This window comes from Peromyscus eremicus, chromosome 9 (assembly GCF_949786415.1).
Source record: "Peromyscus eremicus chromosome 9, PerEre_H2_v1, whole genome shotgun sequence".
NCBI classification, from domain to species: Eukaryota; Metazoa; Chordata; class Mammalia; order Rodentia; family Cricetidae; genus Peromyscus; species Peromyscus eremicus.
In genome coordinates, this window is record NC_081425.1 from 88,424,685 (window position 1) to 88,445,480 (window position 20,796).

Sequence of the window (20,796 nt, forward strand, 5' to 3'; positions counted from 1 at the left end):
AAGAGCCAATATACTCACTTAACAAGGGCCAGCACAGTTTCTGAAGACTCTGATGGTGATGGTGCCATAACCACCAGGGGCTCTCCCAACAGCACCAACTCCCATAGCATCTGACTATGAAGGAAAACTGGGCAGAAACACCTACAAAGTGTTTACACAGTAGAAATACTTTATTATTTATCCAATTTTGTCTTTCCCAAATAATCATTCTAAGAATTTCACATTGATACAAATTCTTCCTGATACTGAATGTGGCAATATGTAGAGATATAAGTCTCTCAAATATACACACATACATACATACATACACACACACACACACACACACACACACATATATATGTATATATATATATATACATATATATATACATATATATATATATATATATATATATATATATATATATATATATATCAAAGCCAGGTGTGAGGCACACTCTTGTAATACCAGCACTTGGAAGGGAGAAGCAGGAGGATCAGAAGTTCAAGATCATCCTCAGATAGTGAGCCCAAGACTTGTCTCAAAAAAGAAAAGAAATAAAAGAAAAACAAAAACAAAAAACAAAACTATCTTATATATCAGTTTGACTTGTTCCATTTTTTTATAAAATTAGATGCAACACACATAGAACAATTAACAACAATAAAAGCCTATCATCAAATTGTGTTAATAGAGGACAGGCCTATTTTATTAGCAATCCTGTTATATTTTAATTTCTATTCTAAGTATTTTGAAGGAAACAAAAGAATCTTCCAAGGGACATTTACTGAATGTCCATAACTGAAATTCAGTGCTAGGCTGGGGGCAGTTTTGCACAGAGCATCTGCTTTGCACAGTGCAAGGCCCCGGGTTCAATCTCTAGAACACACACATGCACACATTCTACAAAGAGAAAAGCCAACATTTAAAAACAAACAAACAAACAAACAAACCAACGCCAAGTGCAGAAGCAGGAAAAGGAAAAGAACAGAAGAAGCAGTTCATCTGTGACTGGTTCTGACGAACTGAGGAGGTAACTACCTTTGCAGCAGCCTAAGAGTGGAAGCCTCTGATACCAGAATGATGACAACAACTCACAGGGGACCGCTACATGACAATCAATTCCTGGACAAACCCTTTTCCAAACAAAGACTGCATTTCTACACAGGCCCTACAGTTAGTGTGGGCAAATAGTGAGGACATAATTCCACTAGTGTGTATAAGTCAACTTTTACTTATTTAGTTTTCTTTCTTGTTTGGTAACAATTTTTCCCTAGCAGATTAGAGAAGAGAAAAAATTATTTCTAAACATCATAACCAATTTCACTAGTTAAAAGCACGAACACTCCCCCCAAACCAAAAAAAAAAAAAAAAAAAATGTAAGTACAAAAGCATGAGACAAATTTACGAGATAAAAAAATAGATGGGTTAATTTAACTAATCAAAACAAAAAGACAAATGAAAATAGGGTCTCTCTTCAACACAACTGAAGGATAAGGCAAAGGAGCTGTTCCTTTTCCTTCCTAAGGGTCTCAAACCTAAAGTAGAACATAGCAGACATTGTTGCCACAAGAGCCTGGTGTGTGTGTGTGTGTGTGTGTGTGTGTGTGTGTGTGTGTGTGTGTGCACACTCTCTCGAGTGTCTAAGTACCTAACAGAAGCAAGTTTAGGTTTATAAAGGTTCACAGCAAAGGGGGTAGTCCATTATGACAGGGAAGGCATGGTGGCTGCAGGTTCCACCTATGGGTAGGAACTGGTGGAAGCTTGGTTTATTAGTTTTCAACAAAGCAGGAAGCTGAGAGTTCAGATGGGGAAGGGATCCAGGCTCGAACTCACTCCCAGTGATTTACTCCCACCAGTCAGGATTCACCTCTTACACGGTTCTAGTCACCTAGAACAGTACCTACCAGCTGGGGCTCCAATGCCTGGGGTGGGGACATTTTACACTCCCACCATAACAGTAGGAGACCACCTGGCACAAGGGGTCAGGACAAGAGGAGGATACCCTCATGGAGGGGTGCCTTAGAGTGGGAAAGCAGAGCAAGGAAGGCGCTCATGTGGCAGGCACCAAGTCAGAACCCGAGCAGAGGGAAGCACGCATTCACTGGAGAGGTGGTCAGGTCGGGTGGCATAGGGTCAGTATAAGGAGTCAAAGACTGAACAGGGTAAGGAGGGTCTCCATGTAGAGAGTGGCTAGATGTAGGGTGTCAGAGTCCAATGGAGAAAGGCATGTGCGCAGGATTACAGTGGATATGGTAAATTGTTTACTAGCCAGAGGGTTGATCAAATCAGTAAATAAATTTTAAAAATTGTAAAAGGTAATTTCTCAAGGAAAGGAAATATAAGTATGTAAAAGAAGAAAACAAAAATAAACCCTGTCACATAGCATTGGAATTGAGAACATTTATTGTGACTTCGTGGTTTTTAATATATGTGGATAGAGAAATACGAACATATATAAAAATTTATGTTTGTGTATCTATTATATATGCATGCATTGTCAGACACAAAGAAAGTCTAAAAGCTTTGTGAACTCAGTCAATGGGTCTGCCAGAACTGCTTCCTTCTGAAATTACAGGGTGTGAGGAGGTTAGGAGTAACTATGTGCATCTCATTGTACTAGGAATTACCTCCAAGTATCATCAGGCAGAGTCCCTGACTTGAAGAGACTGTAGTAAGAGAATGCTAGTTTCTTTCAACTGTTTCAGAAACTACCCCTTTAACTCCTATTTCAACTTAAGAGCTAAGAGGACGAGTTCTGTGATTCAGAGGAAACAAAAAGCAAGGTCCAGTCCACTGTGGACTGGACCTTGTGAAAGCACAAGTCCTGGCCTAGTGAAAGCAGGAACATGGGCTTACCCTCAACTGTATCTCTACAACTTCAGGTGTTTTTTAAGATCTCCATCCTTTTTCTCAGAGTCCGAGTGTAAAAATATCATTTCAACATAACAAATGCCACTTACATTAGCAAACATAAAATGAAAATGAGGCAGGTATTGTGCAAAAGCCTGTAATGTCAGCAGTTGGGAGGTGAAGACAGGAAGACCAAGTGAGCTGGAGGCCAGACAGGGCTACTGGAGAATCTGTCTCAAAAAACAAAAACCAAAACAAAGAAAGAAAAAGGAAAGCTCTATACACAAAGTACTAGCAAAGGGAAAATATTAATGTAATCCTTAGATATTTTGCCTGAGGTTATTTTTCATGGTTTAATTTTTTATTTTTAAAAAGATTTATTTATGCTATTTATTTATTTATTTATGCATACATATTTTTATATGTATGCATGTGTCAGTTCACCACATGCATGCTTGGTGTCCATGGAGGCCAGCCAAGGGCATCAGATCCCCTGGAACTGGAGCTATGGATGGTTGTAAGCCACAAGTGGGCACTAGGAATCAAACCTGAGTCCTCTGCAAGAGCAACAAATGCTTTAAACCACTGAGGCAAACTGTCAGCCCCTATGGCTTAGATTTTTCTTTTTTATGTCCTTTTTCCTTCTCCCTCTTCCCCCAAGATAAAAAGATTTAATACTCTCTGAAGTTCAAAGAAAAACTTTCTAGTATATCTAGGCATGATGGCACACACACATTCTTTGCACCTGGGAGACTGAGGCAGGAAGGCTATCCTGTCTCAATTATACAAAATGAAACCAATCTCACATACACATAAACAACAACAACAAAACCCACAAAACACCACCACAACAACAAAACTCCACAGAAAACAAAAAGCTAGTAACTAGGGACTAGAGAGATGGCTCAGCAGTTAAGAGCACTGACTGCTCTTCCAGAGGTCCTGAGTTCAATTCCCAGCAACCACCTGTAATGAGATCTGGTGCCCTCTTCTGGCCTGCAGGGATACATGCAGGCAGAACACTGTATAAATAATAAATATTAAAAGAAAAAGGGGGGAAAAAAAAGCTAGTAACTGAATTCTGAGTTAATTTATACAAATTCTTCAACTTATCCCTCAATGACTCAAGTATCAAAACTATCAACAGTATGTAATCTCTATGTATCTTTTCTGTAGTATTGATTTATTTTATAGATACTCCATCTTTTTATTCAAAGTTAAAACTTTTAAAAATCATAATTTTAAGCCTTATTCATATTTTATTTACAGCAAAATTGAGCCTTGCCAAAGATACAGAAATAGTTCCACTACCTCAAAAAATTCCCTCATTCTCAAGGTCCCTCACCTTGGGTTTCTGGCCCTGTATTTTGCCTGCCAAAATTATGTAAAGGAAACCATCTATTAAGTAGCTTACAAAAGTCTGACATCTGTAATGAGCATACTGTCTTTGAAAGTCATTTATGCTGTTGTATCTATCAAAGGTTCATTCACTCTATTATTGCTGAGTGGTTTTCTATGTGAATGGGGATTTGAGTTGTATCCTATTTCAGGCTCTATGAATAAAGTAACTTTTTTATTTCTTGGCCTTTAAAAAGATTTTCATAGTATATGTGTATTTTTAAATTTTATTCATTTATTTTATTTTATTTATTTTTTGAAACAGGGTTTCTCTGTGTAGCTTTGCGCCTTTCCTGGAACTCACTTGGTAGCCCAGGCTGGCCTCGAACTCACAGAGATCCGCCTGCCTCTGCCTCCCGAGTGCTGGGATTAAAGGCATGCACCATCACCGCCCGGCTCAGTTTCATATATTTTTATATATGAGTGTTTTGCCTGGGTATATATCTGTACACCAGGTATGCGCCTAGTGCCCGACGAGACTGGATGCCCTGGGACTGGGGTTACCGGAAGTTCTGAGTCACCTGTGGGTGCTGGGAGTTAAACCTGGGACCTCTGGAAGAGCAGCCAGTGCTCTTAACCTCTGAGCCATCTCTCTATCCTGATAGAATATGTTTTGATCATATTCTTTCCCCTTCCTCAACTCCTCCCAGATTCTTCTCACCCACCCAACTTTCTGTTCTTTTCTTTCTCAAACAAACAGCCCAGAAAGATTAAAACAAAAACAAAAACAAAAAACAACAACAACAAGCAAACAAACAAAATCACCAAAACAAAACAACAAGAAGAAAGCATGCAAGCTGTGTTGGCCATCTACTCCTGAGCATAGGCCCTGCCCCAGACTGTGGGTGATATGACCCATGAATAAAGCAAATTACGATATGCATGTATCTATATGCAAGTCTTTGTACAAGCTGTTGTTTCTCTATTTTTCTTTAGTGAATTTTAATTAAAGTACAAATCTTGTGAAATTTCACCACAAAATTGAAAATTCAACTTAAAAAAACCCTCAGCTTTTGTTACATCTCCACAATACAACTCTCACACCAAATGAAACAAAAACTATTTGTCATAACCACTGAGTCCCCAACGTATATCTCCATTTTCCTATTTCATCAGATGCAGCTGGGATGGAACACTGGACTTTACCATTAAAATATAACCAGCATTTTCTTCTAGGTTTATTCACATTCTCCATAAATTAAAAACAATTATCACAAAATAAAAAGACAAAGTAGTTAACAATTTTTTTTTATTCTTTACCTGAAAAGATCCACCTCATGAACAGTAGGTAAAATAATAGATGTGTGTGTGTCTGCCTAAAGGATTAAAAGAAAAGAAGAAAATTAGGGGAGATAGCACTAAATTTTACAGAAACTGTTTTTCAGTTTTGTTTTTAAGACAGGGTCTAATGATGTAGGCTTGGTTGTCCTAGAACTCACAGTATAGTCCAGGCTGGCCTTGAACTCACAGATTAGTGCAGGGACTCAGGGTGTGTACCACCATGCTGGTTATCTTAAACCAAGTATGATACACTATGGTACATGACTGTACTGTAATAGTGCCACTGAAAAGCGGAGGCAGAACTGATGCAAGTTCAAGGTCAGCCTCACTAGCAAGTTCTGGCCTGACAGGGCTACACAATGAGATGCTTATTCTGTATTTTTCATGAAAGAGAATGGGTCTTACCAGTCTCCCCTAATACAAAAGATAGGAGAAAAATATGAACATCGTGGGTAAGCACCAACCCAATGGCCAGAGGTGAGACCAGGTCACAACTGCAACTCAGCCTGCCATTAACACTAGGATCTACGCAACAAGCACAATCAGTTTTCCTGCTGTTCTCGAGCTTTACTCAAAGAACAAAGGGAATGGTAATAGAGTCAAACCAACTGATGAACAGAAACTGCTTTCAGAAAAATAAAAGTTCCGAATCCTTTTGACTGAGTCTTCTAAAATTAGGAGTCTGTTGGCTACCTTTCTTTTTTTTTTTTTTTTTTTTTGGTTTTTCGAGACAGGGTTTCTCTGTGTAGCTTTGCGCCTTTCCTGGAACTCACTTGGTAGCCCAGGCTGGCCTCGAACTCACAGAGATCCGCCTGGCTCTGCCTCCCAAATGCTGGGATTAAAGGCGTGCGCCACCACCGCCCGGCTTGTTGGCTACCTTTCTAAGAGAAAACCTTTTCCAGAATCAAACCTCCTTTAAAAAGTATTTACAGTCCTTTTGTCCTCACAATTACAACATAAACTCTGGGTTCTGCAGGACCTACTGTGGTAGTAACAACAACAAAAGCCAAGAAATGGTAAAGTTTCTCACCAATTAACCAAAAAAGTAGTGGGTGTTTCAGTGTGCTCAGAAATGTGTAACAGGCCCGAGCCTCCACTGCGGGGGTCTTGGCATCACAGTACCTGCTGAGTTAACTGCGCCATCTGAGTGGTCCCAGGCTTGTCATGACACGTGGGAATCCGGACCTTAAAGACAGAGAGAGAAGGTTATCACCTTCATCTGTATGAGAAGTGCTCTATCTGGCTGCTAAAAAACACACACTCAGCACGTCTAAAATGCTGTAAACACCAAGTATTTATTTCTGGTTTCAGAACTAACGATATTCATTTTTAGTTACAGCATAAATGGGGAACCAAAGTTTCCAAGTGAACAGAGATCAGTAAACTCCAAGAAGCAAATGTGCTGAAAAACAAAGTCAGGACTCCAGCCTCCTAGAGCTTCCTGCTTATCTTTCCAGTCTCTGCTTCATAATATACACACACCCAAACACACCCTCTCAAGCCTGCCAAATCTGTGTATAAATCCCACAGGAAACCATGGGAACTCTCAACTCAGTGCTATCAGTATTATTTTTTATGTTTGCCAAAGGGGTTGGGGGATACAAAACAAGCAAATCTAAAGGAACACCCTGAAGAATAAAGCCAATGTCACAAATACTTGAATTGCAAAGAACCTGAGTACATTCACACAAAATCTGAGAGAAAATTCAATTAAACACAAGACAGTGGGTTGGGAATATAGCTCAGTGGTAAAGCACTTGCCTAGCACTTGTGAAGCTCTGGGTTCAATCCCTGATACATAGAGAGAAAAACAATGAAAAGAAAAAGAAAAAACCTCACTGTAACAGAATATTCCAAGATAAACATGCTTGGCCTGACATTAAATGTTAAAGACCATTTAGACCTGAAAACCATTGGTTTTTCTAGTTTATCTTAATTTTCAGCAATTCACACTCAATACAACTGTTCTGTTTCTGCTTACCACCCATACTGCAGAATTTAACATTCCCATGCAAACTCTACAAGGTGCAGTGTCTGACTGGAAGGGCTTGGAATTGTATGAAGGATTTTGTGAAGCAGGATAACCTGTGGTGTGCTATAATGCCTCACAGCAATAATAGCAGCAAAGGCAGTAGTACTACTAGATGTCATAGGATGCTAAAAACCAAAACCCATGTGTGAGGTCTCTAGAGAGTTCTTTAAAGGGCAGACAAATGAGTGGTAAGTTGTTACCTTCATTACTACCCCCATGATAGGCAGATGCAATGTTTTCCCTGGCACTGGGGCAGGCCATCGGTCAACATCATTACAAGCTGAAAATGTAACAAAATATTTTCTTAATGGAAGTGGAAAATTAAAATATTTAAAATGGACACTGCAAGTTAAGACTTCTTTTGTAACATGGGAGAAACATAATAGTAATAACAGCAGATAAAGTAAATTAAAAGTGATGAAATATTTTACTTACAATTCTTTCAGAAATACTAGGTTCTAGGATATATATATATATATATGTATGTATGTTAATTGTTCAATGGGAGCATGAGAAATGGCTCAACAGTTAAAGAGGACTTCCTGCTCCTGCAAATGACCTGAGTTTGGTTTTTGGCACTGATGTTAGGAAACTCACAACCACCTGCAACTCCATCTCCAAGAATCTGATGCCCTTTCTGGTCTCCCCTCAGGTGTACACACGTACACACACACACACACACACACAAAGTGGTGTTTTGCCTTCATGTATGTCTGGGTGAGGGCATCAGATCCCCTAAAAGTGGAGTTACAGACAGCTGTGACCTGCCACATGGATGCTGGGAACTGAACCCAAGTCCTCTGGAAGAACAGTCAGTGTTCTTAACCACTGAGCTATTTCTCCAGCCCAATGTATGTTTTTTAATTAAAAGGAAAAACCTGTTGAATGACAAATAGGTTTGAGGCCAGTTTTCTTACGTATTTTTGAACTACTAAAATGCTGCACACTAAGGATTTCTGTTCAATAGTACTCCAAGAACTATCAGTTGAAAACTGTATTCCTAACTCTAATAAACATCATTTATGTTGTTACAGTAGATAGGACCACATAGCACTTTTGGTATTTATAGGTAAAGACGCCAGACCAAAAACTTTGTATCTCTCTCATATCATGTAAGTCTTAAATCCTCTTCTGATTCTTTAGACTATCAACTTCCACTTTATTAAAACTCTTTCATTAATTGGAGGTGAAGAGATGGCTCAATTGTTGAGTGCTAACAGATCTACCAAAAGACCAAAGGTTGGTTCCCAGAACCCATGTCAGGCAGCTCACAGCCACTTGTAACTCTAGCTCTAAGGGATCTGATACACCTGCACACACACACACACACACACACACACACACACACACACACGGTGGGGGTGGGGGGTGGGGGGTGGGGCAGAAAGTCAGTACAGTGCTTGCTGCACAAGCATGAGGAACTGAGTTTGATCCCCAGAACTCACGGAAAAGGTCAGGCATGGGAATGATGCATGGTTGTAATTCAAGCACTGGGGAGGAGAAGGAAGCTCACTGAGGCTCACTGGCCAGTCAGCCGAGCCTTATTAGAAAGCCCCAGGTCTCAGTAAGAGACCCTATTTCAAAAATCAAGATGAACTGCTCCTGAGGAATATCACAAAAGTTTGACCACTGGCTTCCACACACACGCTCACAGACTGGCATGTGCACTTGCAAACACATGCATCTGAACACGTGGATTTGCCCACATGAAGAGATACACTTGCACACAGAATACATAACTAATGTAATATTTAACTTACCTGCTTCCAAGTAAGGTTCATTTTTTTCAAAATACTCTGGTGCTATCTGTTTGAGTACGGTGTGAAAAAAATGAATATAAGGTAGTTTGCTGATCAAAACCAACGACTGAAGAAAGAAAGGGGACAAAAGTTTTTTTAATGCCTAATGATTATAATTTGTTTGCATTTAGTTTTGCATGAACAATTATTAATGAGCTAAAATTCAGCAAAAAAATGTATGGATTTTGAAATTAAAAGGTTTTTATAGTACAAGGTTAAAAGAAAACACAAAGCCATAACTGGGGAACGCAAGAAGTTTAACCTTATTATTATACTTTAAGAACTAAAGGCATATCACAGATGTTCCTGCTCTCAAGTAAACAAGTTCCCCCCACAAACAAACTAATATAATGGACAACATTAAGAGCCAAGCATAACTGTTAGTTTGAACCGTCAACTTGAGACAATCTATAACTACCTGGGAAGAGAGTATCAAGGAGTGACCCTCTGTATCAGGCTGGCCTATGTCTGTAGAGATTAACTTCATGATGCTAAATAAGAAAGACCCACCTCGCACGCCTTTAATCCCAGCACTCGGGAGGCAGAGGCAGGCGGATCTCTGTGAGTTCGAGGCCAGCCTGGGCTACCAAGTGAGTTCCAGGAAAGGCGCAAAGCTACACAGAGAAACCCTGTCTTGAAAAACCAAAAAAAAAAAAAAAAGAAAGACCCACCTACTGTGGGTGAAACCATTCCCTAGGCAGGGGTCCTGAACTAAGAGTGAAAAGAACAGGCTGAGCAGGCTATGGATGCAATCATATGGGGTGCAAGTCGTCAGTGTCTCAAGCTACTGCCACTGTGACCTCTCCACAAAGGTGGACTATACAGAACCCAGAACTAGGACTAACATAAGCTACATAAGCTTGTTTGGGTCAGGGCATTTTATCACAGCAGTAGAAACAAATTAAGATACCGACCTATTGTCGATAACACTGCAATATCAAAAATTAGCCACATGAAGTCTTTCTACTAAGGAAAAAACAAACTGTGATGCTTGGCCCAAATTCCTATGACTGTTAGTTCTACCGTCCAGCTGTCCTAACCTAGCTACACACTTAAAAACTGCAACTTTGCCGGGCGGTGGTGGCGCACGCCTTTAATCCCAGCACTCGGGAACAGAGCCAGGCAGAACTCTGTAAGTTCAAGGCCAGTCTGGTCTACAGAGCGAGATCCAGGAGAGGTACCAAAACTACACAGAGAAACCCTGTCTTGAAAAAAATTTAAAAAATGCAACTTCTAGTATAACTTTAGATACAAATTACACTGATTTTAAGTGTAGTTCTTTTTCCTTCAAAGATGCGACTTTTTTTTAAAGATTTTATTTTTATTTATGTGTATATGTGTGGGTGTCCACGAAGGTCAGAAGAGGGCTTCAGATCTCCTGGAGTTGGAATTATAGGTAGTTGTAAGCTGTCTAGTGTGGGCGCTGGGAAGTCAACTGGCATCCTCTGCAACAGCAGTAAATACTCTTAACAGTTGAGCCATCTTCCGCCTTCAAATTATACTTTCTACCTTTCTATCTAGCATCAATTGATGGGCACTGAACATCCTGATGACAGATGGAGAAGGTATGTCCTAATAGCTCACATTAGGCAGGACTGATTCATTTTCCTTTAATTTATGAAAAAGACTGTCATGTAGGTTGGAAGCAATATGGCAAAGGTGTTGCTAATTTTACTTACTGAATCATCAAAAAAAGAAAAAAAAAACTGTAGGTTTCCTGGGTTGTAAGATCATTACCACTTGTTTATTTTCTCCCTTATTCTCCAATGTCAAAATACAGGAGAACTCTCCCATGTATTAATTGAAACACTACAGCTTATCAGAAGTCTAGTACAGAGACAGCGACAGTACAACAGTTAAAAATTACAAAACATGGGCTGGAGAGATGGCTCAGAGGTTAAGAGCACTGGCTGCTCTTCCAGAGGTCCTGAGTTCAATTCCTAGCAGCCACATGATGGCTCACAGCCATCTATAATGAGATCTGATGCCCTCTTCTGGCATGCAGGCAGAACACTATATACATAGTAAATAAATTAAAAAACAAAACAAAACTACAAAACATAGTGGCACACCCCTTTAATCTCAGCACCCAGAACAACCAGGGTGTTGATTATATATATATATATATATATATATATATATATATATATATATATATATATATATATATATATATAATCAGACCCTGTCCAAATAAATAAATAAGAGGAGGCAGATGCCTATAATCAAAAAAGCACAGGTAAAACATAAAAACCTTAGACATTATTAAGTCTAAATATTCCTACTTTAGGGTGGGGAATTGAGGCAGGGTCTCATGTAGCCCAGGTTGGCCTCAAATTCCTGCTTCTTCTATCTCCACCTCCCAAGTGTTCAGACCATGGGCAGATACCATCGAGTCCAGTCTTCACTTTTCTAATCACAACATAAAAAATATTAATAGTTCATATAAAAATTACCTTCTGAAAGTAGCCTCTTTTAAGAGTTTTATCTCGAACTTGTCGAAAATACACATATCCATAAAAATATGCAGGATCTTTCTATGAAAGAAGAAATAAAAATTGTGTGTATGTACGTATGTATATACATATGTATAGATAGCCTTTAACAGTACCAGTGGACTTCCTTAATAACCCAAGTCAATATGTGAGCAACACACAAAAGCTAGTCATACATTCCTACCAACAAACAAAATTCAGGAGAATAAAGAACCTGTCAACTTGCCCAAAGATTAAAACCGTACCCTAAGAACTAGAGACAGGATTTTCTCTAGGAACCCGTTAGCTTATGTTCTTTATTCACATCTAAATCAGCAAACTATAATCAGAAAACCATCAATTTCAGTATTTTCCCCAATGCTACATTGTTTCTTAGATTTTGTAGTAAATACCTATAGTTATAATAAAATCTGAGGTACTTGCACAGGAAGACTCCTCAAGTATGACTGTATTTACTGTATAATGTCACTCCACCTGCACATCTCAATAGATCACAACAAGCAAAGCTCCTCCCCAGCTAATCGACTTTTATAATTGACAATGGCATCATTTCCAGAATAGTAACTTCAGAGTAATTTCACTCACATACTGAATCCTTACCATTTAGTCTTTCTTGGAGAAACCCAGATAGATAACAGAGTAGCCCCCCCCCCCCCCGAAAAGGCACACAATAATGAAATGCTGTCAAAGGTGACTGAATATACTAGCTCTACAGCAACAAGTTATAACGTTTCCTCTCACATGGACATTTTTCCAACCTTTAAGTAAACTGGTAAATCTTTGTCAAATTGATCGAGGAGACAGTGCAGGGATACCCTCCTCCCAGAAGACTGCCGGAATCTAAAACAAAACTGGGTGTCTCCAAGACAACCTAATGAAAACAAAAGGGAGAGCCAGTCAGGATGGCTTCGGGTGACATTTATCCAGTCTCATCAATATTAAAGTGAAAGGACTTCACAAATAATGTAAACACAGTTCTTCATGTTTAAGAGAAGAAAAGACAGCTTGAAATTTCTAGGAATTAGCCAGGAGTAGCAGTGCACACCTTTAATCCTGGTACTTGGGAGGCAGAGGCAGGTGGGTCCTGGAGTCTGAAGCTGGTCTACAAAGTGAGCTCTAGAACATCAAGAGCTACAGAATGAGACCGTGTCTCAAAAACACAAACAAAATAAATTAAGACTTGCTCAAAGACACCTTGCTAGTTAGAGGGAAAAGCCCATCTTAATTCCTAAGTGTTTCTGCATGCTTTCCTGCTTCATTTCCCAGTGCCACTGCTTTAATTTGTCTGCATATGATCTCGTCTCACAAATATAAACAAAGCTAAACACACACACACACACACACACACACACACACACACACACCCCTCTTGTTCAAATCTACGTCTATATGAACTTTTGTTTTTCTGTTTTGATTTTGAGACAAGGTCTCACTATGTGGATGTCCAGAACTGTCTGTGTAGACAAGGCTAGTTTTGAACTCAGCAATCTGCCTGCCTTGACCTCCCAAGTGCTGGGATTAAAGGCGTGTGCCACCATATCCATGTATACAGAAGTTTTTTAAAATCTTTCTGAGCTAGGGTCTCATGTAGCTCAGGCTGGCCTCACCTTGCTATGCAGCAGCCTTGAAGTCCTGATCCTTCTGCCCCTACCTCCCGAGTGCTGTGATTACAGTTAGGCTATCATGCCAATTCTATGTAGTACAGGGCAGTGAACACAGGGACTCTCGCATACTAGGTAAACACTACATCCACTAAACCACGGCCCCAGTTTCCAAATACAGAAACTCTTAAAAGTAGACAAAGCTGTAGTGTTTTGGGATACATGACCCAGTGATGAGAAAATAATAAGAAGGAAAATATGAAGCCTTTATTCTAACAATCAGTGGCTACACGTGGAGGAGGGAGCCGAGGAGTCACAAGAGGCTTGAGGAGGTTCTAGCAAAGTTATATTAATTGGTCCTGTATGTTGTACATTTCACAATGGGTAGCTCCTTTAAAAATGCATAATATGCAAGATTCAGTAAGAGTCCAAGTAATCAACTTATTATCTTAATCATGTGATTAACAATTAATTTTCAACTTTAATCATTTTAGCAAGCCTCTAAAAATGCAAATTTTAATTAAACTTGTCAGGCAATAATTACTTTAAAAAACCATTAAACTCTAAAATTTAGCTCATTAAAACCCATGCCAGCTGGTGAAATGGCTAACCCAGTACAATGACTTGGCAGGTGAAAGCACTTTATACTCAAGCCTGATGAACATGGCAGTCAGTCCCCAGAACCCACAGATGAAGTAGAGAACTGAGCCCTGACAACTGTCCTCTGGCCTCCACCAATGCATGCCAGCACAGTGGCACATGTGCACCAACGTGTACATGCGCACACATACACACAGAGAAAGAGTTTTTAAAATTATATTAAATTAAAATTTAAATACTTGCAGTAATCACTTAGATTTTTCCCAATATGTTAGAATATAATAATGCTCAATATTTTTACAATTACATATGTAACTACTTTTTTATTTTCCTTATATAACATTCTAAATAGGAAACATAAATGTCATAATTGTTCAATCTTTTCAAAAGCCAGTTAGGTAAGAGAATCTGGGTTCAATTCTCAGCACCCACATGGCAGCTCACAACTATCTATAACTCCAGTTCCAAGAGATGACACCTTCATATAAACATACATGCAGGCCAACACCAATGCACATAAAATAAAAATAAATAAAATTTAAAAAGTACAGAAGTGTAGAAGTGTATTAGCGTAACCTCTACACTAACACCAGTCCATAAACTTGCTACTGACACATGACCAAATAAATATGTAAGTTGAATACACTTAAAAGCTTTCTAGCAGTCTGATACTAGTGTGGCAAATTTATAGTTATATTTTGTTTTACTGATATTTTTAAATTTCCCTTTTCTGACATTTTGTTTAGCTTGCATTTTACAAAAGACATTTAAAAAAAAGGCCCTTCAACATAGATACTATAAGCTGTATATTACAGTGTCCTTGCTGCTAAACACAAATACTGTCTGCAAGCCAAGTCTACCCACAATGAAGACTGTCGTCCTTGAATTCACCACTACTTAAAATTCTCTCTGAGACTAAGTTTTTCCTTTGACATATCTAAAATATGGAGATTACTGCCCTTGAGTACTCAACATGGCTGCATTCAGATGGTGATACTGGTAAATAATGAGGAAAGTCTGGCATGTGTAACTGAGGGCAAGCACACTTTAAACTCATACTCAGATAAAATGCACTCAAAAGGCAAGAACAAGCCCAAGTATTTTTGTTGTTTGTTTTATAAAATCATGAAGATTTAAAATGTACATGAAGGGAATGTTGTAGGATTGGCAAACTAATTCACTATGAATTGTAAAAGCATTTTTCTCCTGTGTAGTTTTCATACAGTCTAAAATGCTATTCTACTTTTTTTTTTTTTTTGGAGCGGGGTGGGGTGGGGCGGGGGTGGTATATCATGGAAAGGAAATCTTGATTTATGACTCTTTCCTAAAATCTGCTCTGCTGTGCCAAGACTTCCTTCCACAGCAATAAACACTATTTTGGAAATTTTAAATCAATCTCAAAGTTGGCACAGTAATTATAACTTCCATTTGCAAGACACAGAGGAAAAACATTCGGATAACCACCATGGGCTCTGGGATCTGAGATGCTCTCTAGAGCATGCTCGTTAGACTATCAAGATGCTGTTTTCAATATCATTTTCCCAATCTCACTTATATGTTCCAACCATGCTTTGAGTAAAATAAAACATAATTCATTTGATGGGCAGCTTATTAAAAAGACATTGAAAAAATCTGTAGGTCATTCATATGCCTAAACTACTAGAATTTTTATTTACATAGATTTACACTTGAGTTTAAACTTACAAAAAGAAAAAAATGATCCACACAGATACTATTAAATAAGTTATCAAAAAGGCTATCAAGTGTCAGGTGGATCTCTGTGAGTTCAGGCCAGCTTGGTCTACATAGAGAGTTCCAGGGCAGCCAGAGCAGAGGAAACCCTGTTCCTCTCTCACACACATACAAAAACAAAACAAAATAAGGCTATCAAGTAGCTCAGTGGTAGAGTTCTTGCCTGGCATGCACAAGATCCTAGGTTCAATTTCCAGTACTACAAATAAAAATTAAATAAATTAAAAAATTTTAAAGGCTGTCAAAATACCATGAAATTAACCTTTTTTAGCCTTGATGTTTGGAGGAGAAGGGAAGTTTATCCTCTAGTTTCTGGGGTTTAGTGGCTAGGATCTATACATTAAATTGAACAATAAAATATTAATAATAGAAAAGATTTAGTTGCACATGTCGATAAGCCTTTAATCCTAGAACTTAGGAGGCCAAGGCAGGTGAACCTCTGTTTGAGGTCAGCCTGTTCTACAAAGAGAATTCCAGGACAGTCAAGGCTGCAAAGAGAGACTCTGTCTCGGAAAACTGGCTTACTTTCACATGTTTATGAAAACTTTACAGAAAAAGTTGACACCCCAAAGGAAGTTAGATCTGGGAGCTTACATACAATTTTAGCAGAGATTAAATTCCAGATCCATTAAAAAGCTTGGCCTTCTAGAAGTAATAAACTGTGGGAAGGTAAACATATATATGAAAAACTATAGGAGTTAAAGATTATTTAGCAAAGTTTGTTTATGATGATTTAAGTCAATGCCATCTCCAGCAAGAGGTAACAATCTTGGGCCAGTAAAATGGCTCAGAGAGTAAAGGCACTTGCTGCCCAAGCCAAGAAACCTGAGACTGACCTGTGGAACCCACTTAAAATGGTAGGAGAGAATGAATTCTATGAAGTTGTCCTCTGACCATGCCTGCCATGGTATGTGTAACTACACACATCTCACACACACAGAGAGAGAAAAAAAGAAGAGACCTATGACAGCCAGTTATAGATTGATAGGATATTACACAATCAACTGGGATTCCAATCACAGAAAGTCAATTCATCCTGCAAGCCACACATTTTAGCTCACTTTGAGTGCTAGAAATCCAAACCAACACTCACTACATTCAGCACTGTATACGTAGACTTCATAAGGAAAATGTTAAATGAAATAAGAATAGAGTCAGACAACTTCTCTGTCATGATATCATTATGGACAAAAACCAGTTCTAATCAGTTCAGATCAGGACAAAAGACTTGACCCACAGCAGTATCTATTTTACTAAGAAATTAGTTTTCTTTCACGTCTCTCACCAAGGCAGAGCTCCACATAATATTGGAGAAAAAACAAAACTGCAAGCATTTATGCAGAAAGAAAATTAATAGTAATCTTTCAAATCTCCCAAATCAAATTAATTGGCCTGAACTGTCAGGACATTAGAAATAACCACAAAAGAAAAGGAAACTGGAGTAACTCTTCCTTAAGGTTCTGTGTGTGGCCTGAGGAACTGAATGTTCTGGTTACTTTAAGTTTATGAAGCTGTTTTAAAAGTAAAACACAGAGGTAGCCTGAGAGATGTCAATGATCAGGACCACACAAGCACAGCTCATAGGAACCAGAGAAAGTAAGCTTAATAATAGGAAAATGTGTACATGGTTCTATAAACTAAGCACTATTTCAAGAGCTTTACATGAAGCAGCAACTCATATAAACAAATGCAAATAATTGATGAGAGCAATTTCACAACTATATTCTTGCTGGTTTGTGAATTTTTAGAATATCGGGAACTAGAGATATCGCTCAGTGGTTAAGAGTGCTTACTGCTCTTTTAGAGGACCACACTGGCTCATAACTGCCTCTAGCTCCAGCTCCAGGGAATCTGCTGACCTCTTTTGGCCTCTGAGAGCACTGCACTCATGTGCATAAACCCATGTTCAGCTATACACACATTTAAAAAAATTTTTTTTTACTGCCTTTGCACAGTTCCAGGCAAATTCCTAAGTTCTGAACTGAAAATAAACTATACACTTTAAGTTACCAAATATACTATGCTACCTTTATTTTAGAATTTATTGCTCTTCATATGTTTTATCTCATCATGCTTTCACAGTTACTTTAAGAGCTGAAAAAAGTGAAATCAACAACGTATCATTAAACAAAAACTCAAAATCATTGATGTGTTGAGCTAAAACTGAGTATGCATTCCAATGTGCCATATTGGCATCTTGTCATATATGAAGACTATAACCCATATTAGTTCAAGATTCAAGAGAAACATTATATGATAAATAGTCACCTGAATTTGAGTCTGGAAAGGACAAATAGCAAATATTGGTTTTCTGAAAAAGAAAACAAGAGCTATCACTGCTGGCATACACACACTCCAATAAAAACAAGCAAAATATAACAGTAGACTCTACAGAGAAACATATTCACTTACTTCTTTATCAGTAAGTTTGGAATGTTGAGGATAAATTACCTGGAAGAAAAAGGTTAAACTACGTCAGCATACAATGGGTACTTCTAAAATTCTAGCAGGCTGTGGCCAAAAAGTTCTTAAGAAATCACAGCTGATGCTGGGATGTCATCTATAGTCACAGCTCCTTTCGAGGCTGAGTAAAGAGGATACCTTGAGCCTGCTAGTTCCAGGACAGCCCAGAAAACATGGTCAGACTGTCTCAAACAGAAACAAATATTTTTTAGTAACAAAATAAAAAAGAAAGTAAAACTTATATTAGTCTAAAAATTATATCAAAATCATCTCTAAGACTGGTGAAATCTAAACTCATTCTTTCTGTTTGAAATTTAAAATGGAAAGAAAATATAATCCATATTTCAACTCATACCTGTTCAAGAAATAATACTTTTCAGTTGATTCCATGAGTACTATATATCAAATACTTAAGAGAAAAATGACAAGGAAAAAATTACCTGAAATTTAAAAAGTCTCTATCATAAAGCCTATCCTAACCACATACCCCTCACTCCTTTAAATACTCATGAAGTATTTTCCTAGTTTAGTACCTGCAGTGGCTAGACAAGTCCACGCCAGAACCAGCAACAGTCAACAGAAGACTCAAGAGCATTCATCCTGCAGATCAACCACTTGCACAAGTGATTAAAAAGCGAGTTCTAGCTTGGTGTGGCAGCACAAACTTATAATCTCAACATGCATGAGGCTGAGGCAGGGTTTGAGACTAGCCTGGGCTGCATAGTAAGTTTCAGGGCAGGTTGGGCTACAGCACAACTCAGTCTCACAAAAGTTCTAGAAAGAAGAAGAAGAAAAAAAAACCCTTATCTCCTCAAGAAAGTAAGCATTCAATACTTCAGCACTTCTTTCTAGTTTCTTGTTTTTGTTCTGAGACAGAACCTCATATATCCCACACCAAGCTGTCTGAGATTGAGAGGCCCACAAATGTATACATAGACCCACAATTTAATATTTCCTATATACTAGGTATTATGACTCAGAGGTTTGTTCTTGGTTGTTTTGGCTCTTTTGCTCTTTGGGGGTCCACCACACAGCTCTCATATAAATCACACACACAGAGGCTTATTCTGAATTACAAATGCCCAGCCTTAGCTTGGCTTATTGCTAGCCAGCTGTCCTTAAATTATCCCATCTATCTTTTGCCTCTGGGCTTTTATCTTTCTCTATTCCTGTATACCTTTTCTTTCCTTCTTACTTCATGTCTGGCTGTGTAGCTGGGTGGTTGGGTAGCTGGCCCCTAAAGTCATCCTCCTTCTCTGGCAACTTCTTTCTTCCCCAGATTTCTCCTTCTATATACTCTCTCTGCTTGCCAGCCCCACCTATTTTTCTCTCCTGACTAGCTATTGGCTGTTCAGCTCTTTATTAAACCATCAGGTGTTTTAGACAGGCAAAGTAACACAGCTTCAGAGTTAAACAAATACAACATAAATAAAAGTAACACACCTTAAAATAATATTCTACCACAGAAGTCTATAAAATTTCCAGTTTGAAGTAGTTTGTAATTTAGTTTTTGTTGTTTTGTTTTGTTTGAGACAGCTTTTTTGCTATGCAGTCAAGGATGGTCTTGACCCCCTGACCTTCTGGCCTATGCTTCCCGAGTGCTGGAATTACAGATGTGAACTACCATGCCTGATTTTGTTTTGTTTTGTTTTGTTTTTGAGAATTTGGAGGCTTTGTTTTCAGTTGGTTTATTGTTGTTGTTCTTTGAGAGAGGATTTTATGCTATAGCCCAAGCTGGCCTCAAACTCAAAGCAGCCCTCCTGTCTCAGTCTTCAAGTGCTAGGATTACAGGCATATATCATTACACTGCCCTTCTTTAATTTTCATTTTAAAAATCCCTGTTGTCTAAATTGTACCACATGGTTTATATTTTGAAATTATATCGGGTTATTTATTTATTTATTTATTTATTTATTTAGCATGTTTGAGGTCCTTGGTTTTATTTCCCAACATCACAGTAAAGTTTAACAGTAATATGTATTTGTTTTAAAGTATATTATGGAGCAAATTCCAACACTTAAAAAGTCAAAATGGAGAAGATGTCAGTCTACTCAGCCTTTTTCATCAGTACTGTCTGCTCCCCAGTAATGGCACAGAGACTTACTATTAATTATGAAAGTTTGGCCAATAGCTTAGGCTTGCTTCTAAGTAGCTCTTATAACTTAAATTAACCCATTTCTATTAATTTACTTTACTTGCTGCCTCATGGCTTTATTACTTCATCTCCATAATGTCCATCCTGCTTGTTCTGCATCTCCTGGCATCTCTACCTTTTTCTTCCCAGAACTCTCTCTGTCCAGAAGTCCCACCTATACCTCCTGCCTAGTTATTGGCCAATTAGCTTCTTATTAAACCAATCACAGTGACACATCTTCACACAGTGTAAAGGAATGTTCCACAACAACCCTGGGTTTGATCTCCAGAACCACATCAACTTAGCACACTGAAACATGCTTATAATCCCAGAATTCTAGGGACAGAGACAAGAGGATAAGAACAGAAAGCCAAGGTCAAAGTCTTCCTTGGTAACAAGAGTTCA

At 38.4% G+C, this 20,796-nt stretch overlaps 1 protein-coding gene across 1 annotated transcript in view; it reads right to left on the bottom strand.

Moving 5' to 3' along the window:
- Positions 1–20,796, bottom strand: part of Dennd6a (DENN domain containing 6A) — a 50,305-nt gene that overhangs the window by 21,263 nt on the left and 8,246 nt on the right. Inside the window, exons 2-10 of the mRNA XM_059273988.1 lie at positions 18,207–18,245; positions 18,063–18,105; positions 12,600–12,712; positions 11,803–11,883; positions 9,308–9,413; positions 7,748–7,827; positions 6,638–6,700; positions 5,495–5,550; positions 19–141 (exon numbers count right to left, since the gene is read on the bottom strand). Of these exons, the coding sequence (XP_059129971.1) occupies positions 19–141; positions 5,495–5,550; positions 6,638–6,700; positions 7,748–7,827; positions 9,308–9,413; positions 11,803–11,883; positions 12,600–12,712; positions 18,063–18,105; positions 18,207–18,245 (704 nt within the window). The remainder of the gene's footprint in view (positions 1–18; positions 142–5,494; positions 5,551–6,637; positions 6,701–7,747; positions 7,828–9,307; positions 9,414–11,802; positions 11,884–12,599; positions 12,713–18,062; positions 18,106–18,206; positions 18,246–20,796) is intronic.